This window comes from Thamnophis sirtalis, unplaced genomic scaffold (assembly GCF_051295495.1).
Source record: "Thamnophis sirtalis isolate CommonGarterSnake01/CBP01778 unplaced genomic scaffold, rThaSir2_p1.2 scaffold_2, whole genome shotgun sequence".
Taxonomy (NCBI): Eukaryota; Metazoa; Chordata; class Lepidosauria; order Squamata; family Natricidae; genus Thamnophis; species Thamnophis sirtalis.
This window is the reverse complement of record NW_028261382.1, coordinates 42,669,102-42,693,702: the sequence shown is the minus strand read 5'-3', so window position 1 is coordinate 42,693,702 and position 24,601 is coordinate 42,669,102. Positions and strand designations below refer to the sequence as shown.

General features: G+C 50.9%; 2 protein-coding genes across 2 annotated transcripts in view; both read right to left on the bottom strand.

Moving 5' to 3' along the window:
- CNIH2 (cornichon family AMPA receptor auxiliary protein 2) overlaps positions 1-8,067 on the bottom strand; it is a gene marked incomplete in the record, with an annotated part of 32,247 nt that extends 24,180 nt beyond the window's left edge. The window contains 1 exon segment of the mRNA XM_087703704.1: positions 7,324-8,067. Within this exon segment, the coding sequence (XP_087559830.1) occupies positions 7,324-7,404 (81 nt within the window).
- A 1,552-nt stretch (positions 8,068-9,619) lies between these two features.
- LOC148048690 (ras-related protein Rab-1B) lies at positions 9,620-24,090 on the bottom strand. The gene is made up of 6 exons (XM_087705159.1): positions 23,938-24,090; positions 15,546-15,618; positions 14,986-15,081; positions 13,470-13,565; positions 12,329-12,460; positions 9,620-11,448 (listed from the first exon to the last, which is right to left on the bottom strand). Exons 1-6 carry the CDS (start codon positions 23,949-23,951, stop codon positions 11,254-11,256), a joined length of 606 nt encoding a protein of 201 aa, XP_087561285.1. The 5' UTR covers positions 23,952-24,090; the 3' UTR covers positions 9,620-11,253.
- Positions 24,091-24,601: the final 511 nt, after the last annotated feature.

Sequence of the window (24,601 nt, the reverse complement as noted above, 5' to 3'; positions counted from 1 at the left end):
CTTGGGGTCTGCTTCGGCCTCCTGGTGGGGGGCTTTGGGCCAAGGCTGGAGGGAAGAGCCGCTGGTGGAGAAGAGCCGGAGGGCCTCGTTCCAGTGGGACGGCATCACGGCCTGGAACTGGCTGACCATCTCAGCCCGCCGAGCCTCCAGGCGCCAGCACCTGGCCTTGCACTCCCGCGGGTCTTCCCTCTGCTTGGAAAGCCCATGCTTCTAGTCCTCAGTGAGGTGCCTCTGCTGAGCCTCCTTCTCGGTCAGATCCAATTTGAACTCTTTCTCCTGGGGGTTGCTTAGCTCCAGCAACGGCTTCCTGTGGGGGCCCTAAGGAGCCCGGGCGGGCAGGCGAGGAGGGGCTGGGAGGGGAGGGGCGAGTAGAGGCTGGCGAGGCGCCCCTTGACGTGAGTGACATCGAGTTGGCCGCGCCCATCCAGTCACATGACCACCTAGCCACGCCCACCCAGCCAGCCATTAGGCAGATCATATTAGTGGTCTGCGGGATTTATAATTATGAATTTAGTGGTTCCCAAGGGCCGAAAAGTGGGTCTAGATAAATCCACAAATTATATTTTGGATTTCTGGTCCCGAACCATATGTGTTGAATCCTCTGTCTGGCCCAATATCCTCAGCCAAAAGACTACATCTCCCATCCTTCCCATCCGGCTAGTCCTTTCTTCCCCATGGGATCGGCAACTGGCCACCTCTGCAAGGATGACTGTTGTGTATTTTTTAAATGATGTATTGTTACGTTTCATTTTTTATTTTCTGTCCGTATCCCCCTTTCCCGATTTGAATTGTGAGCCGCCCTGAGTCCCCTTCGGGGGAAAAGGGCGGCATATAAACATAATAAATAAATAAATAAAAATAAATAAATGAGGGGGAAACCCTCCCATCCAAAGGAGGGAAAAAGTGGCTAGCCCCTGGTGTCAGCCCATGCCAATTGATTCGAAAACGAACAAAGTAACATAGTTTTGAGGGACTTTGGGGGTCTTCTAGTCTAAGGCAGAGAGGGGGACCAGGGCCGTATGCCAGTTATCAGCTGCCTTCGGAGTCCGACATCAGTGAGGCAGAAGAACAGCTGGAGCCTGTTCCCAAAGTTGCCAGACGACGGGAAGAGCTAAAGAACAGGGGTCGACTTGGGAGGAAGGCCACAGATGGACGGTGAATGGCCCCTCCCAGAGGACATAAAAGAGGAGCGAAAGGGGAGTGGAGTTTGCAGGAGACCATGAGTTCGCTTCATTGGTTCGAGACTCCTGGCCAAGTTTTGCAGAGATCGGCCTGGCAGCTCTCCAAGCCGGATAAGGTCTGTGACCGTAAATCCTCCCTTGAAAGACTTGGCTGGATGGGAAGGAGCAGAATTCACAGTCAATCAATAAAAGGGTTTTTTGTCAGGACAAGGAGTTGGCTTCGGGGCTCTCGGGAAGCCTCGCTCAGAACAAAGAGAGCCTATAACCAATTAGGACAAATGGTGGTTGAATTAAGTTTAATCCAATTTAACTAAGTTTGTTTAATCCTTTAACTAAGACTGACTGAGCTGGGCGGCTGGCTTGCAGACGTCTGATTACCCAACTAGGGAATGTCATCAGGGTTAGTGAAGGTTTGGTTTGCAACCTTTATAGTCTCTGCTTAGCCCAAAGACATCCATTTTTCTCTTTTTCTTCCCTTCCTCAGCCAGGTATGCCTTTTATTTTTTAAAAAAGGACATACTGTACTTTTCCTCCGGAAAAAAAATAAAAACAAACGATTCCTCGATGACTTTTCTTAAAACATTCTTTCCAAGTTGGGGTCAATTAATTTTGGCATCCATCGCTTTGCCCAGCCCTGGCCAAGATTTATTTTGGATGGCGGAATATTTCTTGGACAGCTGCCTCCAGAGGTGCCAACACAGACAGAGAGAGAGAAAAATAGAGGTCGGAAAATGGAAAAACCTCGTACCTCAGAAGTCACTCATCAATCCAAAAGGAACAATCCATTTCCCCAAAAGGGTAACCATGGAAGCACAAAAATAAAAACCTAGGTGCGCCCAATTGTTGAGCCTGTTTCCGACATCTAGCAGGCCTTGTTGTAGGAGAGCTGGCGGCAGATTCGGGCGGTTAAGGAGGGTTGGGGAGGAAGCTGGGCCAGTCCTGGAGTCTGGGGAAGGCTCTGAGGAGGGGTCTGTGTCGGAGGCAGAGAGGGACCCAGGGCCGTCTGACAGTTATCAGCTGCCTTAGACATCAGTGAGGCAGATGAACAGCTGGAGCCTGTTCCCAGTGTGTGCATATGCAGAGCTGCCAGACGAAGGGAACAGCTAAAGAACGGGGGTCGACTTGGGAGTAAGGCCACAGGGGGATGGTGAATGGCCCCTCCCAGAGGCAATAAAAGAGGAGTGAAAGGGGAGTGGAGTTTGCAGGAGACCATTACTTCGCTTCATTGGTTCGGGACTCTCCGAGACTCCTGGCCAAGTTTTGCAGATATCAGCCTGGCAGCTCTCCAAGCCAGATAAGGTCTGTGACCGTAAATCCTCCCTTGAAAGACTTTGCTGGATGTGAATGAACAGAATTAATAAAAGAGGTTTTTGCCAGGACAAAGAGTTGGCTTCCGGCTCTCGGGAAGCCGCGATCAGAACAGGCCTTGCCATCCCAAGTAACACTTAGAAGGCTGCCCGCCAAGCACAAGGCGCTAACTCCTCCCTTCTCTTCATATGGACTAGAAACTCGGGACCTGTTTTGTGCCGTGCGTAAGGGGCAAGAAATGGGGCCAAGAGGAAGAGGAGAAAACCCTGAAAAACTGCGCACGCCGCACATGGGTGTTGTTTTGCCTTAACCATAAGACCAAGCGTCCCTGGACAGAAACTATAACTCCCGAGAGCACCCACTCGGCCTACTGACAAGATAGCTTGGGAATGGTCATTCCCAGCTCCTGGAAAACCATAGGTTCCCCCCTTCAGATGTTTCAATGAATGGGAGGGGGAGAGAGGCTTTCTCAAGCCGTACGAGGCTCCCTAAAGAATCTCATCTACTAAGAAACGGCGCACCCTTCGTCGGTTTTATGTTTTAAAAACAACAACTTTTGAGGTAGACCCTCCTAGCTCAAAAATAAATTGCAAAAAATATACTGTATATCGAAACTTATCCGATGTAGAGTGGTTCTACAATCCAAAAAATTTCAGCATGCTAGGAAAGTCATCTACACAAACACCAAAACCTCGGATAATATTCCAGAATATTTCGCCGTATCAACGCAATATTAATTCCGGCATATTTGACATTTTAAACGAGGCGGGACCCAGCCAGACAGCTAAGAAAACTGCCTAAAACCCACCTCTTCTTTAAGAACAAGGCAGCGAAACAAACCATGGTTTAAAGCTCAGAGAGCGACGGAAAAAAACGATGTTCCAATCCCATGTTGGTTTGTGTCCTTTCAATAAAGGGAATTTACTAGAATTGTATTTGCACATAATTGGAAGGGTGAAGAGACCCCCCACAGATGAAAAGGTGTTTAAAAAAAGTATTAGAATGTGCAGAAATGAATAGATTAACACTTGCAATTAAAGGAAAGGAAGAATCTGATTATTATCATAGACGGGAGCTATTTTATCAATGGTTATGGAATAAATATGACGCCTTAACCGCCAGGCCAAACAGACACGCTAGAGCGTCCCTGGACAGAAACTATAACTCCCGAGAGCACCCACTCGGCCTACTGACAAGGTAGCCTGGGAATGGCCCTTCCCAGCTCCTGGAAAGCCACAGGTTCCTCCCTTCAGGTGTTTCAATGAATTGGTGGGGGGGGGGGAGAGAGGCTTTCTCAAGCTATACGATGCTCCCTAAAGAATCTCATCTACTAAGAAACGGTGCACGCTTTGTCGGTTTTATTTTAAAAAAAACAACAACAACTTTTGAGGTAGGCCCTCCTCACTGTTTTATCAATGGTTATGGAATAAATATGAAATGAATGTATTATAAAGTGAAATAAATTAAGAAGAGAAATGTTATAATAAAAGATATGCGATGTTTTAAGTACTAGTATTAAAATAAGAATATATATACAGTATATATACAGTATATCTATCTATCTATCTATCTATATATCTATCTATCTCTATATCTCTATATCTATCTCTATCTATCATCTATCTATCTATCTATCTATCTATCTATCTATCTATCTATCTATCTATCTATCTATCTCTATATCTCTATATCTATCTCTATCTATCATCTATCTATCTATCTATCTATCTATCTATCTATCTATCTATCATCTATCCATCCATCCATCCATCCATCCATACATACATACATACATACATACATACATACATACATATATATAGTGTCACAACCCCTGGTAAGCCCCAATTATGGGAGGAGGCTAACTGCTTCCATCATCTGTCAATCGGCTCGTCACAAGAGTCCATCATGACAGAAACCCAATATTTTTACTGTTGCCTTTGTTATATTTATGTTTTATTTGTGCTGATAAATAAATAGAGACTAGTATAGATCTATTTCATTGATGAGAGCTAAATAGCTTGAAATATATATATATACACACACACACACAGATCTATCTATCTATCTATCTATCTATCTATCTATCTATCTATCTATCTACTATCTATCTCTCTCCCTCCCTTCCTCCTCCTTATCTATCTACCTACCTATCAATCTCCCTCCTTATCTATCTATCATCCATCTATCTATCTATCTATCTATCTATCTATCTATCTATCTATCTATCTATCTATCATCTATCTATCATCTTTGGTGAGATTCACAGCCTTTGGGGCTGGTTGGAAGTATAATAATAATAATAATAATTATTATTATTATTATTACAGTATTATTATTATTATTAAAGAAGCAGGAATTCCAAGCATTTTTACACACCAATCAGATCCACGGGGATTTATTTCGCTCAGATCCTGCTCTCCCCAACCCCACGGGGAAAACAATAACAAAAACCCACCGTCCCCCCCCCCTCCTCAAAACGAGGAGATGCCCCCGGCAGCGAAGGAGTTAAAAGATGCCAACATGCCCAATTATTAAGAAAGGGCTGTCTATTGTAAACACATGTAGTTCCCATGGCAACCGGAGTCAGGCTCCTTGGTTACAGATGGAGGAGAGGAAAATTGGGGAGGGGGTGCCAGAGAGGTGGAGGACAGAAAATGGAGGAATAGAAGGATGGTTTTAATTTAATAATAATAATATATATTTTTTTAAAAAAGGGTTTTTTTTTCTCTGGGATTCCGGAACACGTCAGCAGAAAAGGAAGAAGATGATGATGAAAAATAAACCCTCTTATTTTGATTTTTTTAAAAAACAGCCCCCCACCAAAAAAGGTAGGGGGGGATAGCTGGAAAGTTGCAAAGGCCAGGAAGAAGGGGGATTTTTTTTTGAATTTGGGGAGGGGGCTTTGAGACCCCCTTTAAGGGGAGATCCGGTCTACGGATGGATTAGTGAGTGTTGGAATTTCGCATCCAGTCCTTTGAGAGGCGACTGCTAAAGCCCCCCCTCAAAAAAAAAACCCCAAGCCCACCCCCCCATTTTTTTCAAGGCAGCTTTTGCACCCCCAGACTCAAATCGTGGGGGTCTCCCTCTCTCTCTCTCTCTGCGAGGACAGAAGGCGGTTTGAGGGACTCGCGGCGGGGGGGGGGGCTTTCTCGCCCACCAAGAATTGCTCAGATCTGCAACCCCCCCCCCACAGGTGCCGAAAGACCCTCTCCTCAAATTTAAAAAAAAAAGGCCGGATTGAGATAGATGATGCTAGAAGCCGGATGGCTGCTCTCCCCCCCCCCCCGGCCTGGGTTAGAGTTAAAAGGATTGGGGGAGGGGGGAGAGAGAGCCCACCCACCCAAAAGGAAGGAGCCTGGAGTTCCGTCTTTGGTGCTAAGCCCCCCTCCCCAATTCCAGTTCTTTCCTAGTCCTTCATTGAGGAGGGGGCTGGTCCTTTACAAAGCTCGCTTTCCCCTCCTTTTGATTACGGGCCCCTTCCCCATCAACCCCTGACCCCCTCCCCATCCTGGGTTGCAAGGCCTGCTGGAGCTTCCCTACCAAGACTGCCCCCTCCCCAATTTCTCCTCCATCAATTTTCCAGCGGGATAGGAACCCCCCCCCCGGCCCGCTTCCGAAGATGGATCAACGCCTGCTTTGGATGCCCCCCCCCATGTCTTTGCCCCCCTCTCATAAATCCCTAAGACCCAGACCCCTGCTTTACTCCTTTCCCCCCTCCCGAGACCCTTCCCCAGTCGCCTGCTCTCCCTTTCCCAATCTTTATGCCCCCTCCTTTCCAGAGCTCTTAAGCCCCTTCCTCTCTCTTCCCTGGCCCTTAACCCCCCTGCCCCACCTGTTCCCCAGCTCCTAAGCCCCCTGCACTTCCATTCCCAGTCTTTGAGCCCCCTCCCCATTCTTCCCCAGCCCCTAAGCCCCCTGCCGTGGCTCTTGAGCCCCCTCCCCTCCCGTTCCCCAACCTCTAAGCCCCCTGCCCTCCGGCCTGAGCCCCCTGCCCTCCTTTCCCCCGCTCCCTTCCAGAGCCCTTAAGCCCCTTCCCCTCTCTTCCCTGGCCCTTAAGACCCCTGCACCCCCATTCCCTAAGCCCCCTGCACTTCCCTCCCCAGTCTTTGAGCCCCCTCCCCATTCTTCCCCAGCCCCTAAGCCCCCTGCCCTCCAGCCCCTGAGCACCCTCCTCTCCTTTCTCTGGCCCTTGAGCCTTCTCCCCTCCCTTCCAGAACCCTCAAGCCCCTTCCCCTCTCTTTCCCGGCCCCTAAGCCCCCTGCCCTCTTTCTCTGGCCCTTGAACTCCTTCCCAGAGCCCCGAAGCCCCCTACTCCATCCCCAAAGCCCCCTCCCTTCACTGGCCCTTGAGCCCCCTCCCTTCCAGAGCCCTTAAGCCCCTTCCCCTCTCTTTCCCCTCCCCTAAGCCCCCTGCCCTCTTTCTTTGGCCCTTGAACTCCCTTCCAGAGCCCCGAAGCCCCCTTCCCCATCCCCTAAGCCCCCTCCCTTCACTGGCCCTTGAGCCCCCTCTCCTCCCTCCCAGAGCCCTGAAGCCCCTTCCCCCTTCCCAAAGCCCCCTCCCTTCCCCGGACCTTGAGCCCCCTCCCCTCCCTCCCAGAGCCCTGAAGCCCCCTCCCTTCCCCGGACCTTGAGCCCCCTCCCCTCCCTCCCAGAGCCCTGAAGCCCCCTCCCTTCCCCAGCCCTTGAGCCCCCTCCCCTCCCTTCCAGAGCCCCGAAGCCCCTTCCCCATCCTTCCGGGGCCCTTGCGCCCCCTCCCCTCGGCCCTCCCTGGCCCGGCCCCCATTCCGGGCGGGAGGTGGGTGGGGGGAAATAAACCCGAGACCCCCACTCACATGCCAGATGACGAAGAAGATGAGCGAGGCGCAGAGGACCAGCGTGAGCATGTAGCAGAAGGCGGCGAAGGTGAAGGCCATGGCGGGGGGTCGAGGCAGGGCAGGGGTGGGTGGGGGGGCTTACTCGGCCATCGGAGGCGCCGGGCCGGGGGGGTCCCACCGCCGCGGCAGACGCTACGAGACCGGCGGGAGCAGCCGCGACGCCCCCCGCATCCTCCCCGTCTGCCGCCGCGGAGAGAGCGGGAGGGGGAGGAGCCGAGGGCGGGGACAGAACGCGAGGGGGCGGGGCCAAGCGGCCCAGGTGAGCGAGCCTGGGCTGGGAACCAGGGGCTGTGGAGTGCGAGCCAGCCGCTGAGGATCATGGGTGCTTTTTTTAAGAGTCGCCCCCCCCCGCAGCAGGCACATGGTTTTGCGGAAGGGTGGACCCCAACTCCCATTGTCCCCTGCCAAGAAAGAGGACTTAGCAGCCTAGATTCATCAACCACCCTCTCACCAAGATGTTACGTTTTAGGAGCTGGACTACAAATCCCATCGTCCCCAGCTGGCAGGGCCAGGAAGGCATGCTAGTTCCTGGTCAGTTTTGGATAGGTGTCTGTGTGGGGATACTTCCCACTGCCAGAATTCAGGGGGTTGGGAGTTCGATCCTAGGGAGAGGCAGATGTAGGGTCTCCTGCTTGGGCAGGGGGTTGGACTAGATGACCCACAAGGTCCCTTCCAACACTGTTCATCTGTCTGGGTGGGGAATTTTGGGAATTGGGTCTCTCTCCCCACCCACCCACCCTCCACCCCCAATCGTGCAGGCCAGGGGATTCTGGGAGTTGAAGTCCAGTTTAGAAGCTCCTGGGCGATGGGTCAGCCCAGCCTACCTTACAAGGTGGTTGTGTGGCCAAAGGACAGCCGGAGGGTGTAGAGAAAAAGCAGAATATAAAGCTTCCTCTGGACAGCACCCTAAAACTCCCCCCCTTCCTTCGAGGCATGGACATCCCTTTTTGTACAAACTTCGAAAGTTGGCCACAATTCGCAGGCTTAAACCATGGCTAGTTAATTTCTGGTTTGTCCCCTAGTCCGTTTCCTAAAGAAACCCACAGTTCCTAGCCGGGAAAATTGAACGGTAATATCCCAGCTTTGGCACAAAACCTCGAACCGTTAACTAACAAACCGGTGGAGCTTGGAAACCCTCCTCTCCCCTTCCACAAAACTAATCCTGGTTAAATCTAAGCTAGCTTGGCAGGTTGTGTGAAGGCAGCCGCGACAAAAACCTTCCGGGAGAAAGTGGCTTAAGGGCGTCGCGCGAGACAGAGCTGGCGGTGTAGCCCATTCTTGACGGAACCCCTGGGCGCCAGGTTGCAGATCCCGGGGAAGCCAGAGGACGGCCACGCGGTGAAAGAGCGCCCTCTGCTGTCCCCTTTTTAGACATTCCTGTGGGATGGGAAGAGCTCCATGGCGGGAGGCCACCAAGGCGTTAAGACGGATTAAAGCAATGATTAAATCATTTCAATTATTTTAATTAAAACTGAATTAGCAAAAGGCTATTTTGCCCAGGCAAAGGTTCCCCTCGCGCATACGTGCTTGTCGTTCCTGACTCTAGGGGGCGCTGCTCATCTCCGTTTCAAAGCCGAAGAGCCAGCGCTGTCCGAAGACGTCTCCGTGGTCATGTGGCCGGCATGACTCAACGCCGAAGGCCCACGGAACACCGTTCCCTTCCCACCAAAGGGGGTCCCTATTTTTCTACTTGCATTTTTTAACCTGCTTTCGAACTGCTAGGTTGGCAGAAGCTGGGAGAAGTCACGGGAGCTCACTCTGTTATGCGGCGCTCGGGATTCGAACCGCCGATCTTTTTCCGATCGACAAATTCAGTGTCTTAGCCACCTATTTTACCCAGGTTGAAATATCCTGCCCAACCTGGTTAACAGCAGCCGGGAAAATAAGAGGAGGGGGCTACAAGGTTCATTGCCCGTTTTATAAGAATAATAAAACGCGGGACGCCAATTCAATAAATGCGTAAATAAATTGCTAGTGGCAGGGCCCGTCCGTCGCGATCCCTTTCCCGCAGACGGGCTGCTTTTTCACTTTTAGACCACCAGAGGGCAGCCTTCCTTCTTCTCCGGCCAACCTCCGCCAGAGCTGGGGGATTCTGGGAGTTGAAGTCTCCCCGGCTGAAAAGCCGCCAAAGCCGATGCTTAGCCAAAATTAAACCGGGATGCACCAAACCATCGTTCGGGAGCGCAACCCCGCCGGTTGTCGTGCGAAACAACCCCCAAAAACAACAACAACAACACACACACACGCAAACCGAGCCTGGAAAATCCTCGTTTTGCAGAGGCTGGTTATGTTTTATTCGGGTTTTATTTTTATTTTTTTTCCCTCCCTCTTTTTTTTCCTCTCATTCTGTGTTTTGCAAATGTCACTTGTGGAAGAAAGAAAGAAAGAAAGAAAAAAAAACCAAAACGGACGAATCGAGAGCCGACGGAAAATATTTCCACCCTGCGGCGGGGGGTGGGTGAATTGTCCCTGACGTTCCTTAAATAAAGCGGGGGGGGGGGAGGATGTCGGGCGTGGAAGGGGAAGCAGCTAGTGAGCAAGCGGTAGAGGATGAGAGACGGACGGAGGAAGGGACCGCCAGGGGGGCAGACAAGTGGCCGGGGAAGGAAAGGACTTCCTGCAGCTAAAAAAATAGAGGGGGGTGGGGGAAGGGGTAGCTTTGGGCAGGGGGCTGGGCCCAGCAGCATGGGAAAAGAGATACCTGGGGCGGCGGAGGGGGTGTGTCTATTTGGTCACTGATACATGGGGGAGGAGAGTGGGGTACGAGAGGAAGAGAAAAAACGGGGAGCCCAGGACGACGACGAGACAGGAGACCCTATTAAAATTATTCACAAGCTCGGAGGGGCTGCCCAGCAGAGAGACATTCGTTGTGAAATGCAGAAGCTGGGGGAGACCCCAGAGCCTCCCCTCCCTCGTGGCTCTACCAACCACCAAATCTCCCTCTTCCTCCCCTCCGTTTCGAGGAAGGGTTACGGGAAAGGACAAAAAAAGCGGGCTGGGAGGGAGGGAGGCATTGGGGAGAGGGGTGGCTGGGAGGAGGGTGATGGTGATGGGGGTTGAAAGACCTTTGGGGTGGGTGGAGAATCGAGGAAGAGGAGGAGGAGGGGGGGGGTATTCAGGAAGGGCCAGGGAAAGAATGACATAGTCTTGGAGGGGGAAAAGGAAATCCGGGTGGAATAAAAAGGAAACACCGTCAAACAGATGCAGGAGGAGTGGCTTGTGTGTGCGCGAACAGCCTTCATTTGGGGGGGGGAAATCTCCTACTTAAGGGGGGGGAGGAGGAGACGAGGAAGCAGGCAGAGGGAAGGAAGGGTGGAGATGGGAAGCCTTAGCTTTGGATTACCAAATAGGGAGAGAGATTTGGGCTGGGTGGGTGGGTATGAGAAGAAGGGGAGGAAGGGGGGGGCTGAGACCACCCCCCTTGCAGTAAAAGACAGTGCCACCCAGTTCCTGCCTAAAGGAGAGGGAGACCCCTATCCCCCCCCCCAATCAAACAAGAGACCCCCGCCTACCCCCAAAACAAACAGGAGAAGGCAGGGAAAGCTTGGCCTGGTGAGACCCCCCCTCCCGGTCTCTCCCACCTCCCTGTCCAGAGTTAAAAAGGGAATGGAGGGGGGGGTTTACACAAACGGCTAAAGACCCCTCCCTACAACTCGGAGCAACAGCTGCGCTGGAAGGGAGGAAGGCCCCGTCCCCTCCGGCACGGAGGTATCATCCGGAAAGCCGCCTTCGGAGAAGGAAAAAAAAAAAAAGGAAGAGGAGGAGGAGGAAGGGGCTGGACAGTGGGGAGGGGGGCAGGACCCCGCTGCCCCGGCCTGTCCCAGGCCCCCCCCCCCCGGCCCTCCCTCCCGCCCCCCCTTCCCTGCAAAGCCATCATGTCCCTCCTGTTCAGCAACAGCCGCCGCCTCCTTGTTTGACCGGAGTGCTGTCGATTCTCAAGTTGGGCCGGTCCCCGCCGGCCGTGGCCCCGGGGCCCATCCGTTTCTTGATCTCGGCCGCCATGGTCATGAAGGACTGCTCCACATTGGTCGCGTTCTTGGCACTCGTCTCCAGGAAGGGGATGCTCAGTGAGTCGGCAAACTCCTGGTCGGAGGTGGGGAGGAGACAGAAGAGGAGGAGACGGTGAGGAGAACGAGCGAGAAACCAGATCGGGATTCCGGGGGGGACGGACGGCGAGTCCTCAGACGTACGACTGCCACTGGGATCAAATCAACGCCAAAGAGACACTTCCAGTTCCCAAGGTGAGATGCTCCCACCCGCCGGACACCCCCCACTCTCGGTCTTGAATGGGAATGGAGGGACAGTGTTGTGGCCCCTCCAGCTGCCAAATTAGAGGAGGGGGAGGCGTGGGAGTCAGGGTCAGCCTCAGGGCAACCCGAGAGCTCGGAGGGGGGAGAGGGGATGGAGCTGGTAGAGAAAGACAGAGGCGGAGCCTGGGCCGCCTGTCTGCCCTCAGAAGGAGGGTCAACACCCGCCAGGGCTGGAGGTGGCTGATGAGGAAGAGGAGGGGCAGCTGGGTTTATTGCCTAGAAAGAAAGCCGAGAGGAGAGGAGAGCAGTGGAAATCTATGGGCTGGTCCTTGGGCCAGAAGAGCCACCGCTGCTAGCGAAGCCCCACCCTAGCTCTGGGGATCAAAGGCAGAGGGCGGAGATGAATAGATGTGACAGAGGAGGAGAGCAGTGGAAATCTATGGGCTGGTCCTTGGGCCGGAAGAGCCACCGCTGCTAGCGAAGCCCCACCCTAGCTCTGGGGATCAAAGGCAGGGGGCAGAGAGGAATAGGTGTGGTGGACAGCTATTCACCTCCCGGATAGACAGACTTGTTAGCCTGTGGTGGGAGACTTTTTGCCGGGGCTGCCGGCACTCCTAATAAAGGTAGCGTTGATTGATTTCAGAGGGTTGGCCGTGTTTGGGGAGCTGGGTCAGAACAGAGAGACCCTGACACCCCCACAGCTGGAGGCTCACCTTGGCGGTTGTGTAGTCCACCACCTTCTTTGTGGTTAAGTCACACTTGTTGCCGACAAGCAGCTTGTTGACGTTCTCGCTGGCGTAACGCTCAATCTCCTGCAGCCACTGCTTGACGTTGTTGTACGACTCCTGGGCGACGGAGGGAGGAGCAAAGTGAGTATTGAAGGAGCCAGGTGCTACTCCCATACCCATAACTCTTGAGGGGGATCTTAAAGGCCGGACTGGCATTCCCCAGCCACGATTTCCATGCGGGAGGACTTCAAACTCCCAGAATTCCACACGGGAGGACTTCAATTCCCAGGATTACGCGGGAGGACTTCAACTCCCAGAATTCCACGCAGCAGGACTTCAAACTCCCAGAATTCCACGCGGGAGGACTTCAACTCCCAGAATTCCACGCGGGAGGACTTCAAACTCCCAGAATTCCACACGGGAGGACTTCAACTCCCAGAATTCCACACGGGAGGACTTCAAACTCCCAGAATTCCACACGGGAGGACTTCAACTCCCAGAATTCCACGCGGAGGACTCAAACTCCCACAATTCCACGTGGGAGGATTTCAGTTCCCAGAATTCCACGCGGGAGGACTTCAACTCCCAGAATTCCACATTCGGCATTGCCAAAGGTGAGATTTCTGGGAGTTGAAGTCCGCACAGCTGGATGTGAGGAATGGATGCAGCTTTGGGGCAGAAAGACCAAGGTTTTGATACCCCAAAGAAAAGTGTCTTTCCCGCAGGAGTAAAAAAATATATTCTCCCACGGACCTCCGATGACCCCCCTCAATCCTGAATTTCCCTGCATTCACGCCCAACTTTTCTGCAGCTGTTTGCCAAGGCCAGGACTTCAAACTCACAGCAATGGCCTTTAGCTGGTGGGAGGGCCTGCTTCTCCTCCCACCACCCACCCCTGTAATTATTATTTCATTATTTCAGGGGAGCTAAATTGAACCCCCAAGCTAATTAAAAAAAAAACCACCCCAAAACAGGTATGGAACAAAGGCGGAGAAATGATGTGACACGGGAGTTTGTCTCCGCTTCGATTTTTGCGCCATGCCCAAGGTGTATAATGAGCCTCCATGGTCCTGTTCCTCTGCTGCTTGAATGACACATACACACACACACCCAATGCCACTCTTACCTGATCCGTTACGTCATAGACCACGATGATGCCGTGGGCCCCTCGGTAGTAGCTGGACGTGATAGTCCGGAACCGTTCCTGCCCAGCTGTGTCCCACTGGAGGAAGGAGAAAGAGCCGTTAAGCACTCTCATCGGACAGAACCTCAGGCCCAAAATCAAGACGATTCTTCCAAACTGAGCTCTTTATTGTTTCTCACCCAGAGACAGTCGGTGTGTATGACTGTCTATGTCTTGGAAGAGACAAGGCTCATGACGTGGAAGAGACATGACAACAAGGTCAGCCAATGAATAGGCAGAGCAACTAAGTCAGCCAATGGGGGCGGTTTGGAAACTGAAACAGGATTTTCTGTGTGAGCAACAAGGAGACAGCAAGGAGCCTAGGCGTGGCTTAGCTCAACTGCTCTGTACTAAAGCTTCTGAGTCTGTGCTGAGCTCAAAACTGGTCTGCTGCTCTGTACTGAAACGGAAACTTTTAGAAGTATTTAGAATAACAGAGATGGAAGGGACCTTGGAGGTCTTCTAGTCCAACCCCCTGCCTAGGTAGGAAACCCTATACCTTTTCAGACAAATGGCTCTCCAACATCTTCTTAAAGACTTCCAGTGTTGGGGCATTCACAACTTCTAGAGGCAACTTCTGTTCCACTGATTAACTGTCAGGAAATTCCTCCTCAGTTCTAAGTTGCTTCTCTCCTTGATTAGTTTCCACCCATTGCTTCTTGTTCTACTCCCAGGTGCTTTGGAGGATAGCTTGACTCCCTCTTCTTTGGAGCAACCCCTGAGATATTGGAAGACTGCTACCATGTCTCCCCTGGTCCTTCTTTTCATCAAACTAGACATTTCCAATTCCTGCAACCGTTCTTCGTATGATATGAGGACATTCTTTCTAGAGTCTCAACATTTTTTTTTACATCGTGGTGATGTAACTCTCAGGGGCTCTGGGTGGCTCACACACTTAAAAAATTAAGGCAAAAATAAGTAAAAACAAGGAACAGAATGTGATTTCAAAAACTGGGTGGGACAAAGCACAGCCCTTCCTACACATTTTTTAGATGAGTTCTAGGTCAGTATTTTTCAACTTGGCAATTTTAAGAGGGATGGACTTCCGCTCCCAGAATTCCCCAGCCAGCATGCTTGAAGATGGGTGGGCGTCAACTCCCAGAATCCCCCAGCCAGCATGCTTTAAGATGGGTGGACTCCAACTCCCAGAATCCCCCAGCCAGCATGCTTTAAGATGGGTGGGCGTCAACTCCCAGAATCCCCCAGCCAGCATCATTTAAGAGGGGTGGGCTTCAACTCCCAGAATCCCCCAACCAGCATGCTTTAAGATGGGTGGACTTCAACTCCCAGAATCCCCCAGCCTGGGTCCTGGATCTAAAAGCTACATCCAAAGATGTAGTTTAATTGTTCAGAAAAAAAAAGGATTTTTTGATTTTTAACCAGAGGCTCCTTCTGGCTCCACATCTGGAAAATGAAACCAAACCCTGACCCAGGTGGCCATCCAGCCTTCAAAACTTACAATCTGCAGCTTAATGGTTTTGCCGTCCAGTTCGATGGTCCGGATTTTGAAGTCTACCCCGATGGTGCTGATATAGCTTTCCGTGTAGGTGTCATCCTAGAACAGAGGGGGGGGGGGAGGAAAAATTACATCACCGCAGAGAAAAATGATTCATTCCATCAATCCTAGCTTTGATCCCTGTTAATTAGCCCAACCCGTAATTCTAACCGTCAAAAGTCTCCAAACAATTGCAAAAGATAAAAACAACCCATCTTTTTAAATCAATGCATCTCCCTTGGAAATGGAATCCAGGAGGACTCTAATCTGTGGCCAACAGCTAAAGGAGTTTCATGGGGGGGAAATCCTTTCCCCCCCCCCTCCAAACAAAGGGGATTTAAGATTGGAAGGTGGGGCAGATAAGGAATTCCAGAAGCACAATTCCTGTTTTTTTTTTTTTTAAATGCTTTTATTTCTCTTGGCCTCACCTTCCCTCAAAACACTCCTAAATTAGCATCCGCTTTGCAACGGGAGGATTAGTAAGAAAAATAAGCCGTTTTGGGGGGTGAATTGTAGATACTCACGGCAAACCGTAACAAGAGGCAGGATTTCCCTACACCGGAATCTCCGATAAGCAGCAACTTGAACAGGTAATCACTGGGGGGGAAAACACACACACAGACACATAAACAGATCAAAGTGGGGCAGGAATTTATTTAAATGTGTTTCTTAAGCTCTTGGGGGAGGGGGGGGGAGACTTAATATCCAGGTAGTCCTCGATTTACGGCCACAATTGAGTCTGCTGCTCAGTGAGACGGCAGCTAAGGGAGTTTTGTTCTGTTTTCACCACAATCCTTGCCACCGTTGTGAAACGAATCGTTGTGGTTGTTTGGTTGGTAACATGGTTGTTAAGTGAATCTCTCCCCCCCCCCCCAATTAAGAGAAACTGCTCACTTAAATGGACTGTTGTAAAGTAAGGACTGCCTCTAATTTATCTCAAGGCTGGGCTCTAGGAAGGAGAGTTTTGGCCGTGCTTAATGCCTGCGTCAGACCAGCTAACTCAAGCTTTCTCATCCAGAGGTTTTGGTGAAGGGCTTCTGGACTTCAAGCCCCAGAATCCTCCTGTGGCCTTGACCTTTGCCCTGGATTGCGGAAGAGCTAGGAACCGGGCGAGCAAGTTATCTGCCCCTCCCCAAGAGGCGAAGGGCGGCGAATGAAGTCGATTGGCAGAGGAAGTTTCTTAACCGAGCTTCCCTTGAGTGGCAGGCAGAGGGAGGCGGAGGGGAAGCGGGCGGCGAGAGAAGTCACGAGATGGGTGCGCTGGCACTTTCCCTGACTTAAAAGGCCAGGAGGGAGGGGCTGCCCCTAATCGAGGGCGGGGGAAGGAGTTTGTTCCAGTGGCCGGATGCTGGGGATGTTATGGATTCAGGCTCCAGGCCCAGGCAGTGCCAATCAAGGAGAATTACTGGTAGCTCAGGGTTGAAAGGAGGTGCGGCAGCACTGATGAAGCTACCTAGTAGGGTCGTGAAACGCCTGGGAGGAAACCAGTCAGCTCAGAGGGCATCGAGGACCCCACGGTCCTCCTCCTCCTCTCCCCCCCCCAACTTCTCATTGTCCTTTACACCCTGAACCTGACTCCCTTTCAAGGCTGATGATGTTACCTAGTTGGGTCATGAAACATCTGGAAGAAAGCCACCGAGCTCAGAGAGCACAAAGGACCCCACAGCCATCCTCCTTTTCCCCTTTCCCTTCTTTTCCTCCTCCCCTCCACAAACCCCACTCCTTTCTCACACTTGATGATGTTACCTAGTTGGGTCATGAAACGTTTGCAAAAGTTCAGAAAGCATCAAAGACCCCACAGACCTCCCCCTCCTCTCCCTTCTCATCCTAAACTTCCCTCCCTTCTGATGGCGTTATCTAGTTGGGTCGAGAAATGTCTGCAAAACTCAAGAGAGCACCAAGAACCCCCCTCTTTTCCTTTCCCCCCTCTCCCTTCTCCTTCTCATGCCAAACCTCCCTCCCTTCTGATGATGTTACCTAGTTGGGCCATGAAGCATCTGCAAAACCACCATTTGGATAGCCCAAAGGACCCCCAATCTTCCTCCTCCTCACAAACACTACCTCCTTCTAGCACTGATGATGTTACCTAGTTGGGTCATGAAACGTCTGGAAGAAGACCACCAAGCTCAGAGAGCACCCAAAGACCCCACAATTCTCCCCTTCCTCCTTCTCCCACTGATGATGTTACCTAGCTGGGTCATGAAACGTCTGGAAGAAAACCACCAAGCTCAGAGAGCACCCAAGGACCCCACAATTCTCCCCTTCCTCCTTCTCCCACTGATGATGTTACCTAGCTGGGTCATGAAACGTCTGGAAGAAAACCACCAAGCTCAGAGAGCACCAAAGACCCTGCACCAGGAATTGGTTTCTAGTCCCGTGGAGGTTCAAGCTACATCCGACCCCAGTTCCTAACTTCAACTCAAGGGAACGAGGGTTATAAGATAGGATGTAAAAATAAAAGTTTCCCGGGCAAGCAGACTGCCTCAAAAGCCAGCAGTCACAGGTAGTTCTCAACTTATGATCACAACTCAGTCCCAAATTTGGGTTGCTAGGCAAGAGAGAGAGTTCCGCCCCCTTTTCACAACCTTTCTTTAATCTGTTTATAAGCCTAAATACTATTGCCGTCTTGTTGGTTAAGCGAATCACTCCAGTTGCTAAGTGAAGCATAGCCGTTAAGTGAGGCAAGCGGTCGTTAAGCGTAGCAAGCTTCCCCTATTGACTTTGGTTGCCAGAAGGCTGCAAATGGTGATCATGTGACACCACACACACACAGACATACACAGAGGGACAGCGCAACCGTCACAAATATGAGCCAGTTGCCGATGTCTGAATTTTTATTGTGTGACCGTGGTATGCTGCTATGTTCGTTAAGTGTGAAAAACTGGTTACAAGTCACTTTTGAAAGTGCCGTTGTTTAACTTCCAACAGCCACTAAAAGAACACCTGTAAATTGAGGCCTATAACCAGATTATCCAGGCTGACAGTGGCCAAGAAAATAAAGGGCAATTTTGATCATACATACATACATACATACATACATACATACATACATACATACATACATACATACATACATACACGCCGATTGCTCAATGCATAATATTTCCACCATCCCACCAGCTTTTCAGAAGGAAGAAACCGTCCATAACCACAAGACGACACTTCCTAACGCCAACAGAAAAGTCTCTCCTCCTGCCCTGCTCCAGTTTTTAAGACCACATCCTTTCTCCTCCGGGGAGCTTCAGAACTAGGGAGGAAAAAAAAATTGCTTTTAGCCTAGAAAAACACCCTCCCGACATCTTTAAGATGCAGGGCTGTGCGGAGCGAAGAGCAAGGCTGCAGTTCTGGGGCATGAAATATTTAAGGCTCCGTAGATGCGAGGAGGATAGAGCCAGCGCAGGTTGGGTTACCTGCAATCCTCCACGACACGCGAAGGTGCTTAAGTTTTCCCGGCATTTTGCACCCCTTGGAAGGTAGGCCACGAATCCACCACCACCACCACCACAATTCCAAGGTGTGCCACAAGCACGTGGCAGCTGGGACTGCAGGAAGTGAGCTGTCCCTAGTTAATGCAACGGGGAAACGGCTGAATGAGACACACCCTGGTGGCACTTGCTTAAAGAGGATGAGCAAGGCAACCACGATTGACATCTGTCAAAGAGGACTTTGGACAACTCCGGCTGGTGGCCGGAGATGTCAAATAACTTAAATGTTGAGAATTTGGAAAAAGTGGAGAGAAGAGCAATTAGGATGATTAAAGGCCTGGGGACTAAAACACGTGAAGAACGGTTGCGGGAACTGGGGATGTCTAGTTTAATGAAAAGAAGGATTAAGGGGGGACGGACGGACATGAGAGCAGCCTTCCAGTATTTGAGGGGCTGCCCCAAAGAAGAGGGAGTCAAGCTATTCTTCAAAACACCTGACAGCAGGGCGGGAAGCAATGGGTGGAAACTAATCAAGGAGAGATGCAACTTAGAACGAAGGAGAAATTTCCTAACAGGGAGGACAATGAACCAATGGAACAGCTTGCCACCAGAAGTTGTGGGATGCTCCAATACTGGAGGTTTTAAAGAAGATATTGGACGGCCACTTGTCTGGAATGGGATAGGGTCTCCTGCTTGAGCAGGGGGTCGGACTAGAAGACCTCCAAGGTCCCTTCCAGCTCAATTCTGATTAAAATCCAGATGTGGTTTGAACACCATCCCCTCCCATCTCTATCTACCATCATGAGTGGGAGGTGTGCTAGGCCATACAGGTTCTAGAGAACATGAGTGGCCTAATTAGTGCTGGTAGGTAGATCTCTCATCTGTCCCACAATCCTGGCTTAAAAGAACCACCTTGAACGATCATTGATGGAGGTTTGGCTTGATGAAGGACACCTCAAAAAAGTAAACCTAGCCCGCAACACAACAAAACCCTCCGGAATCAGAGCTTGCCACAGGCGATAGCAGAATCATGGCAGAAACAGCCTACTACAGGCAGTCCTTGACTTACGACCACAATTGAGCCCCCCCCAAATTTCCCTGTGCTAAGCGAGACGTTTGTTAAGTGAATTCTGCCCCCCTTTTACCATTTTTTTCTTGCTGCCGCTGTTAAGCGAATCCCTGCAGCCGTTAGGTTAGGAACACGGTCGTTAAGTGAATCTGGCTTCCCCCGTTGCCCTTGCTTGTCACGGCGGTCGCAAAAGGGGATCCCGTGGCTCCCGGGACACTGCAACCGTCATAAATATGAGTCCGCTGGCAATATGAACTAATTGTTTACGCCGGAATTTTGACCACCACATGACCACCGGGATAATGCAAAGGTCGTAACTGCGAATAACCATCATAAGTCACTTTTTTTCAGTGCTGTTGTAACTTCAAACGGTCATTAGATGAACTGTTGTAAGTTGAGGACTTTCTGTACTTAATTTTGATGTTCTGAGAAGCGCCTCCAGAATTCATAAGTTTGCTTTACGGGGCCACCTTCAAATCAGCCTACGGTGCCTCTGAGCTGCTGCAGAGTGCTTGCTCTGCCTCTTCCACACAGCGGGTAAAGTCCGACTTCTCGTCAATTGGCGTTAAGCAACAACTATGATGAGTCAGGCTACTACGGGCCCCCGATTGGATTTGCAACATCGGAGTAACCTTCACGGTTCTCTACACTGATGGGGCAACCGACCTCCTACAGTGCCTGACCGGATACTGGCAGTCCTCGACTTACGACCACAAACTGAGCCCAACCTTTCTGTTGTTCGGTGAGACAAAGCGAACGCTGCCCTGTTTTACGACCTTGCGTGCCACGGTGAAGTGAAACCACCGACATTGTTAAGTTAGTGATATGGTCGTTAAGCGAAGCATGCTTTCCCCCGTGGACTTGGCTCGTCAGAAGATCCTGCGACCCCAGGACACTGTGACCGTCATAAATCTGAACCGGTTACAGAGGGACTGGGTTTTGATCATGTGACGGGGGCCCCCTCACCGGTCGTAAGTTTGAAAAACAGTTCTAAGTCCCTTTTTTTCAGGACTGTTGCAACTCTGAAGGGTCACTAAGCGGACCACTGCACATAACCACGGACACCTTTCTACATTCCAGTCATTGGCACTGCCCTCCGATAATGACAGGCCAAATATCACATTATAAATAACAATTATTATCTAGCCTATTATCTAGTTCCTGTTTGTTTCCCAGTTTTTCCACCACTTTGTAGCCAGGAGCTGCAATTAAGAAATAGATCCCAAGGAGAGAGAAGAAAAAACGATTGTAGTTTGCAGTTGTAAAAAAAAACACATCACTTTTTTAACTATTGCACTTTCATTATTAACACTGGCTTATGATGATCTTCGGAATACGAAAGTGAAGGTTAGAAGAGAGCTGTGTCAACATTTATAATGACCGCTTGAAGTTACGACTGGCTTCAAAAAAGCTACTTACGACCCATCCCCGAACTTACAACGGCCACCTCTCCTTCACACCTTGGAAGTTTTGATTGCCGCACACAGACAAAACACACCAGTAATGTCATTCCCTTTGGGGCACTGGGAAACAGACCGGATATCATGGTTACCTGGCTCTACGACCGTTGTAAAGGGAGTCGTAAAATCCAGTCCAGTCAAGAGGAGTCTGGACTTAACCTAGTTAACACCTTGCAAAATTCCAGGCTTTGTTGTGTCCGTAAGTCGAGGCAAAAATAAGTCTCTACCACCGGATAACGCAAGTGATTTACACGCACAAAATAATACAAGGAATAGCTCTGGATAATCCCATCCGGCGGCACTAAAGGCGATTTTTTTAGAAGGAAACAAGAGGCTGGATTGTTTCCTTTTGGTTTGGCCTGCATGATGACCTCGGTCCCAGCGGTTTGCAAAAATGAACTCCACGGCTTAAAGCGATGTGTCAACACCACCAAGAGGGGCAAATTAAGTCCCACAGAAGCTGACTTTCAAAGTGGGGGCGGTGTTTATTTTGTCACAACAAACCTCTTAAGGCGTCCCGTGGCACCTTAAATGAACTTTGCAGCTCATCCTTTCCTAAACCAGAGTGCCAGGAGGACCAAACATGTTAAGCAAATCCTGTAAAAACCTCTAATAACAGAGTGTTTAAATAAACCATTCGCTTCATACCTGAGGGGGGGGGGGGTTCCCTCTGAAAAAAGCCACATTAAGGGAAGCCCTCAACGTGAAGGGCAAAGCCAAGGGGAAGAGAAGCAATGTTTACATTAAAATGCAAGGTATTTAATAGAAGGCACACTGGATTCCACAATCTGTTTTTCTGCATCCCGGGACAAATGCAAATAATGTCGAATAATTCCTGATTTTTGCAACAATAACCAAAAAAAAAAAACCCCACCCAAAAATGAGAAGAGCTTGAACAACGTGTAAAAGAAGTTTTGGGGTGATTAAAAATGTATAATGGAGGCAGAGGATTTCCTGGGTGGGGTAGGGTAGAAATAGCAACCGAAAATTGGAACAATGTGAGTCCAGAATACAGAATAACAGAGTTGGAAGGGACCTTGGAGGTCTTCTAGTCCAGCCCCCTGCTCAGGCAGGAGACCCTATATACCCTTCTGGTATACCAATCCAAGGGAAGGGAAAAATGGATGAGCTAAATGGGGAAGGGGCTTTGCGATGTTCCCACCTTATATGTTAGACCAGGGGACTCCAAACTTGGCAACTTTTAAGGCTTGTGGACCAGAATTCCCCCAGCCCGCCATGATTCACCGTCGTTAAGTGAATCTGGCTTCCTCATTGACTTTGCTTGTCAGAAGGTCACAAAAGGGGAACAAAATCACCCTGGGGACATGGCCACAGTCATAAATACGAGTTGCAAGTCAATGTGTTACATTCACAAACCAGCATGAGATGAGAAGGCCAGCAAATATTGGAGATTTTAAAAGCTAACCACTATAAAACACACAAGATTTAAAAAAAAAACCTTTTTTAAAAGCTGAAAAAAAGATATAAAGACATAATGGTATAAAAGCCTAAAGATATAAAGATATCTGCTTCCTCGCTAAGATTTCTGTCACTTTTGCCATCAGTGAAAAGGACACGAATATTCCCGTTGTTTGAGTAATAAATTGTTTACAGCCAACTTGTCAACAACTTATTGAGTTGGACTATTATATCCATAAGGCTGGGTCAGCCGGGAATGATGGCTTTTGTAAATAAGCCTAATGTATCCCTTTTGGGGGTGTGTGTGAAAGCATAAGGGAGAGAAAATTGAAAATTGGCCTTGATGTGGATGATGGGGCTCCAATCCCACTCGTCTTGGGGGGGGGGGGAGAGTTTGCAGAGCTGTGGATGATGGAGTGATGACTCCACAACTTAAAAGCCAGAAAAGATTAGGAATTTATTATTAACTTAAATATTGTGGCCACCCAACTCCAACGGAGAGGAGGGTGCGGCTGTGGATGATGGGGCTACGGTTCCCCTCTCCCAGCAGGGACGTCTCTGGAGGGGGGGGAAGGAACTGGTCCTGCTGTGGATGATGGGTCCACAACCCCATTCTCCCAACAGAGGGTAAAAACTCCTGGGGGGGGGGAGGGAATTGGCTCCACTGTGGATGATGGGTCCACAACCTCATTCTCCCAACAGGAGGTAAAAACTCCCTGGAGGGAGGGGGAGAATTGGCCCTGCTGTGGATGATGGGTCCACAACCCCATTCTCCCAACAGGAGGTAAAAACTCCTGGGGGGGGGAGGAGAATTGGCTCCACTGTGGATGATGGGTCCACAACTCCATTCTCCCAACAGAGGGTAAAAACTCCTGGGGGGGGGGGAGGAGAATTGGCTCCACTGTGGATGATGGGTCCACAACTCCATTCTCCCAACAGAGGGTAAAAACTCCTGGGGGGGGAGGAGAATTGGCTCCACTGTGGATGATGGGTCCACAACCCCATTCTCCCAACAGGAGGTAAAAACTCCCTGGAAGGGGGGGGAGAATTGGCTCCGCTGTGGATGATGGGTCCATAACCTCATTCTCCCAACAGGAGGTTAAAAAATACCCCTCTCCCTGCCTGCCGTGAAACATGGGTCACAATTCCCCCATTCAGAAGGCCCCCAATTTCTGAAGGGGGACGACACTCCCCCTGCTGTGGACCATGGGGCCTCAAACCCCTCCTCCCCCCAGGAAAGAGTTGCAACGCCACCCTCCCTCGGCTGGGGATGATGGGAAAGGCGACCCCACCCTCTTAGCAACCCCTCAACTCTTCCGGCTGAGGGAGGGGAAGCGCCTGATGGGGCGTGTAGTCCTCCCCCTCAGGAGACCCCCGTCAACCCCGGGCGGGGCCGATGGGACTTGTAGTCCGGCCGTCAACGAGCCCGGCCGGGGCAGGAGGGCCTCCTTCCCGGCTTGGCTGAGGGAAACTGAGGTAAAAGCGGCCCCTTTCCTTCCCTTCTTTCCCTCACGGAGCCTCCCCGGCGTCGGACGACACTCACTATTCGGGGTTCATGGCGGCGGCGGCTCCTCCGCGGCGGGCGGGCAGGCGGGCGGCTCTGCTGTCGGCTTCTCCTCCTTCTTTTTTTTCCTTTTTCCCCTTCTTTCCTTCCTTCCTCCGGCCTCCTTCGGGGCTTCCTGCCTGGCGAATCCGGTCGCTTCTCGCACAAGATGGCCGCCGCCGCTCCCCCCGCCCTCCCCCCGCAGGGGCGACTTTAACAACGCGCACGCGCGAGGCCGCGCGCGGGGCACGCCGGGAGGCGTAGTCTCCGCGCTGAGGTGTCTTTTTTTTGGAAGAGGAGGAAACCTTGAGTCAGGTTCTCTCTCTCTCTCTTTCCCAATCCCAGCCGCGCGGCCTGTCGGGAAATGGAGATTCCGGCTTCCTGGTTTTGACGTCATCCTCCCCCCTCGCCCCGCCTCCCCTCCCGGGGTCGTCTTTCGGCGTCATGGCCGCTGCCCCAGAGGCACTCTGGGAAATTGAGTTCTGGCCGCCTTGACCTCAGGGTCTGTCATTATAGATAAGGGGCCATTATAGAGCAGTTATGTTTAAATTATTCGATTAGTTATTAAACAACCCATTTTAATTATTTTAAATAGCCTCACGAGGTTGTGCGTGTGAAATATTTAAACAATTAGGCCTTTAACAGATGAACAGAGTTGGAAGGG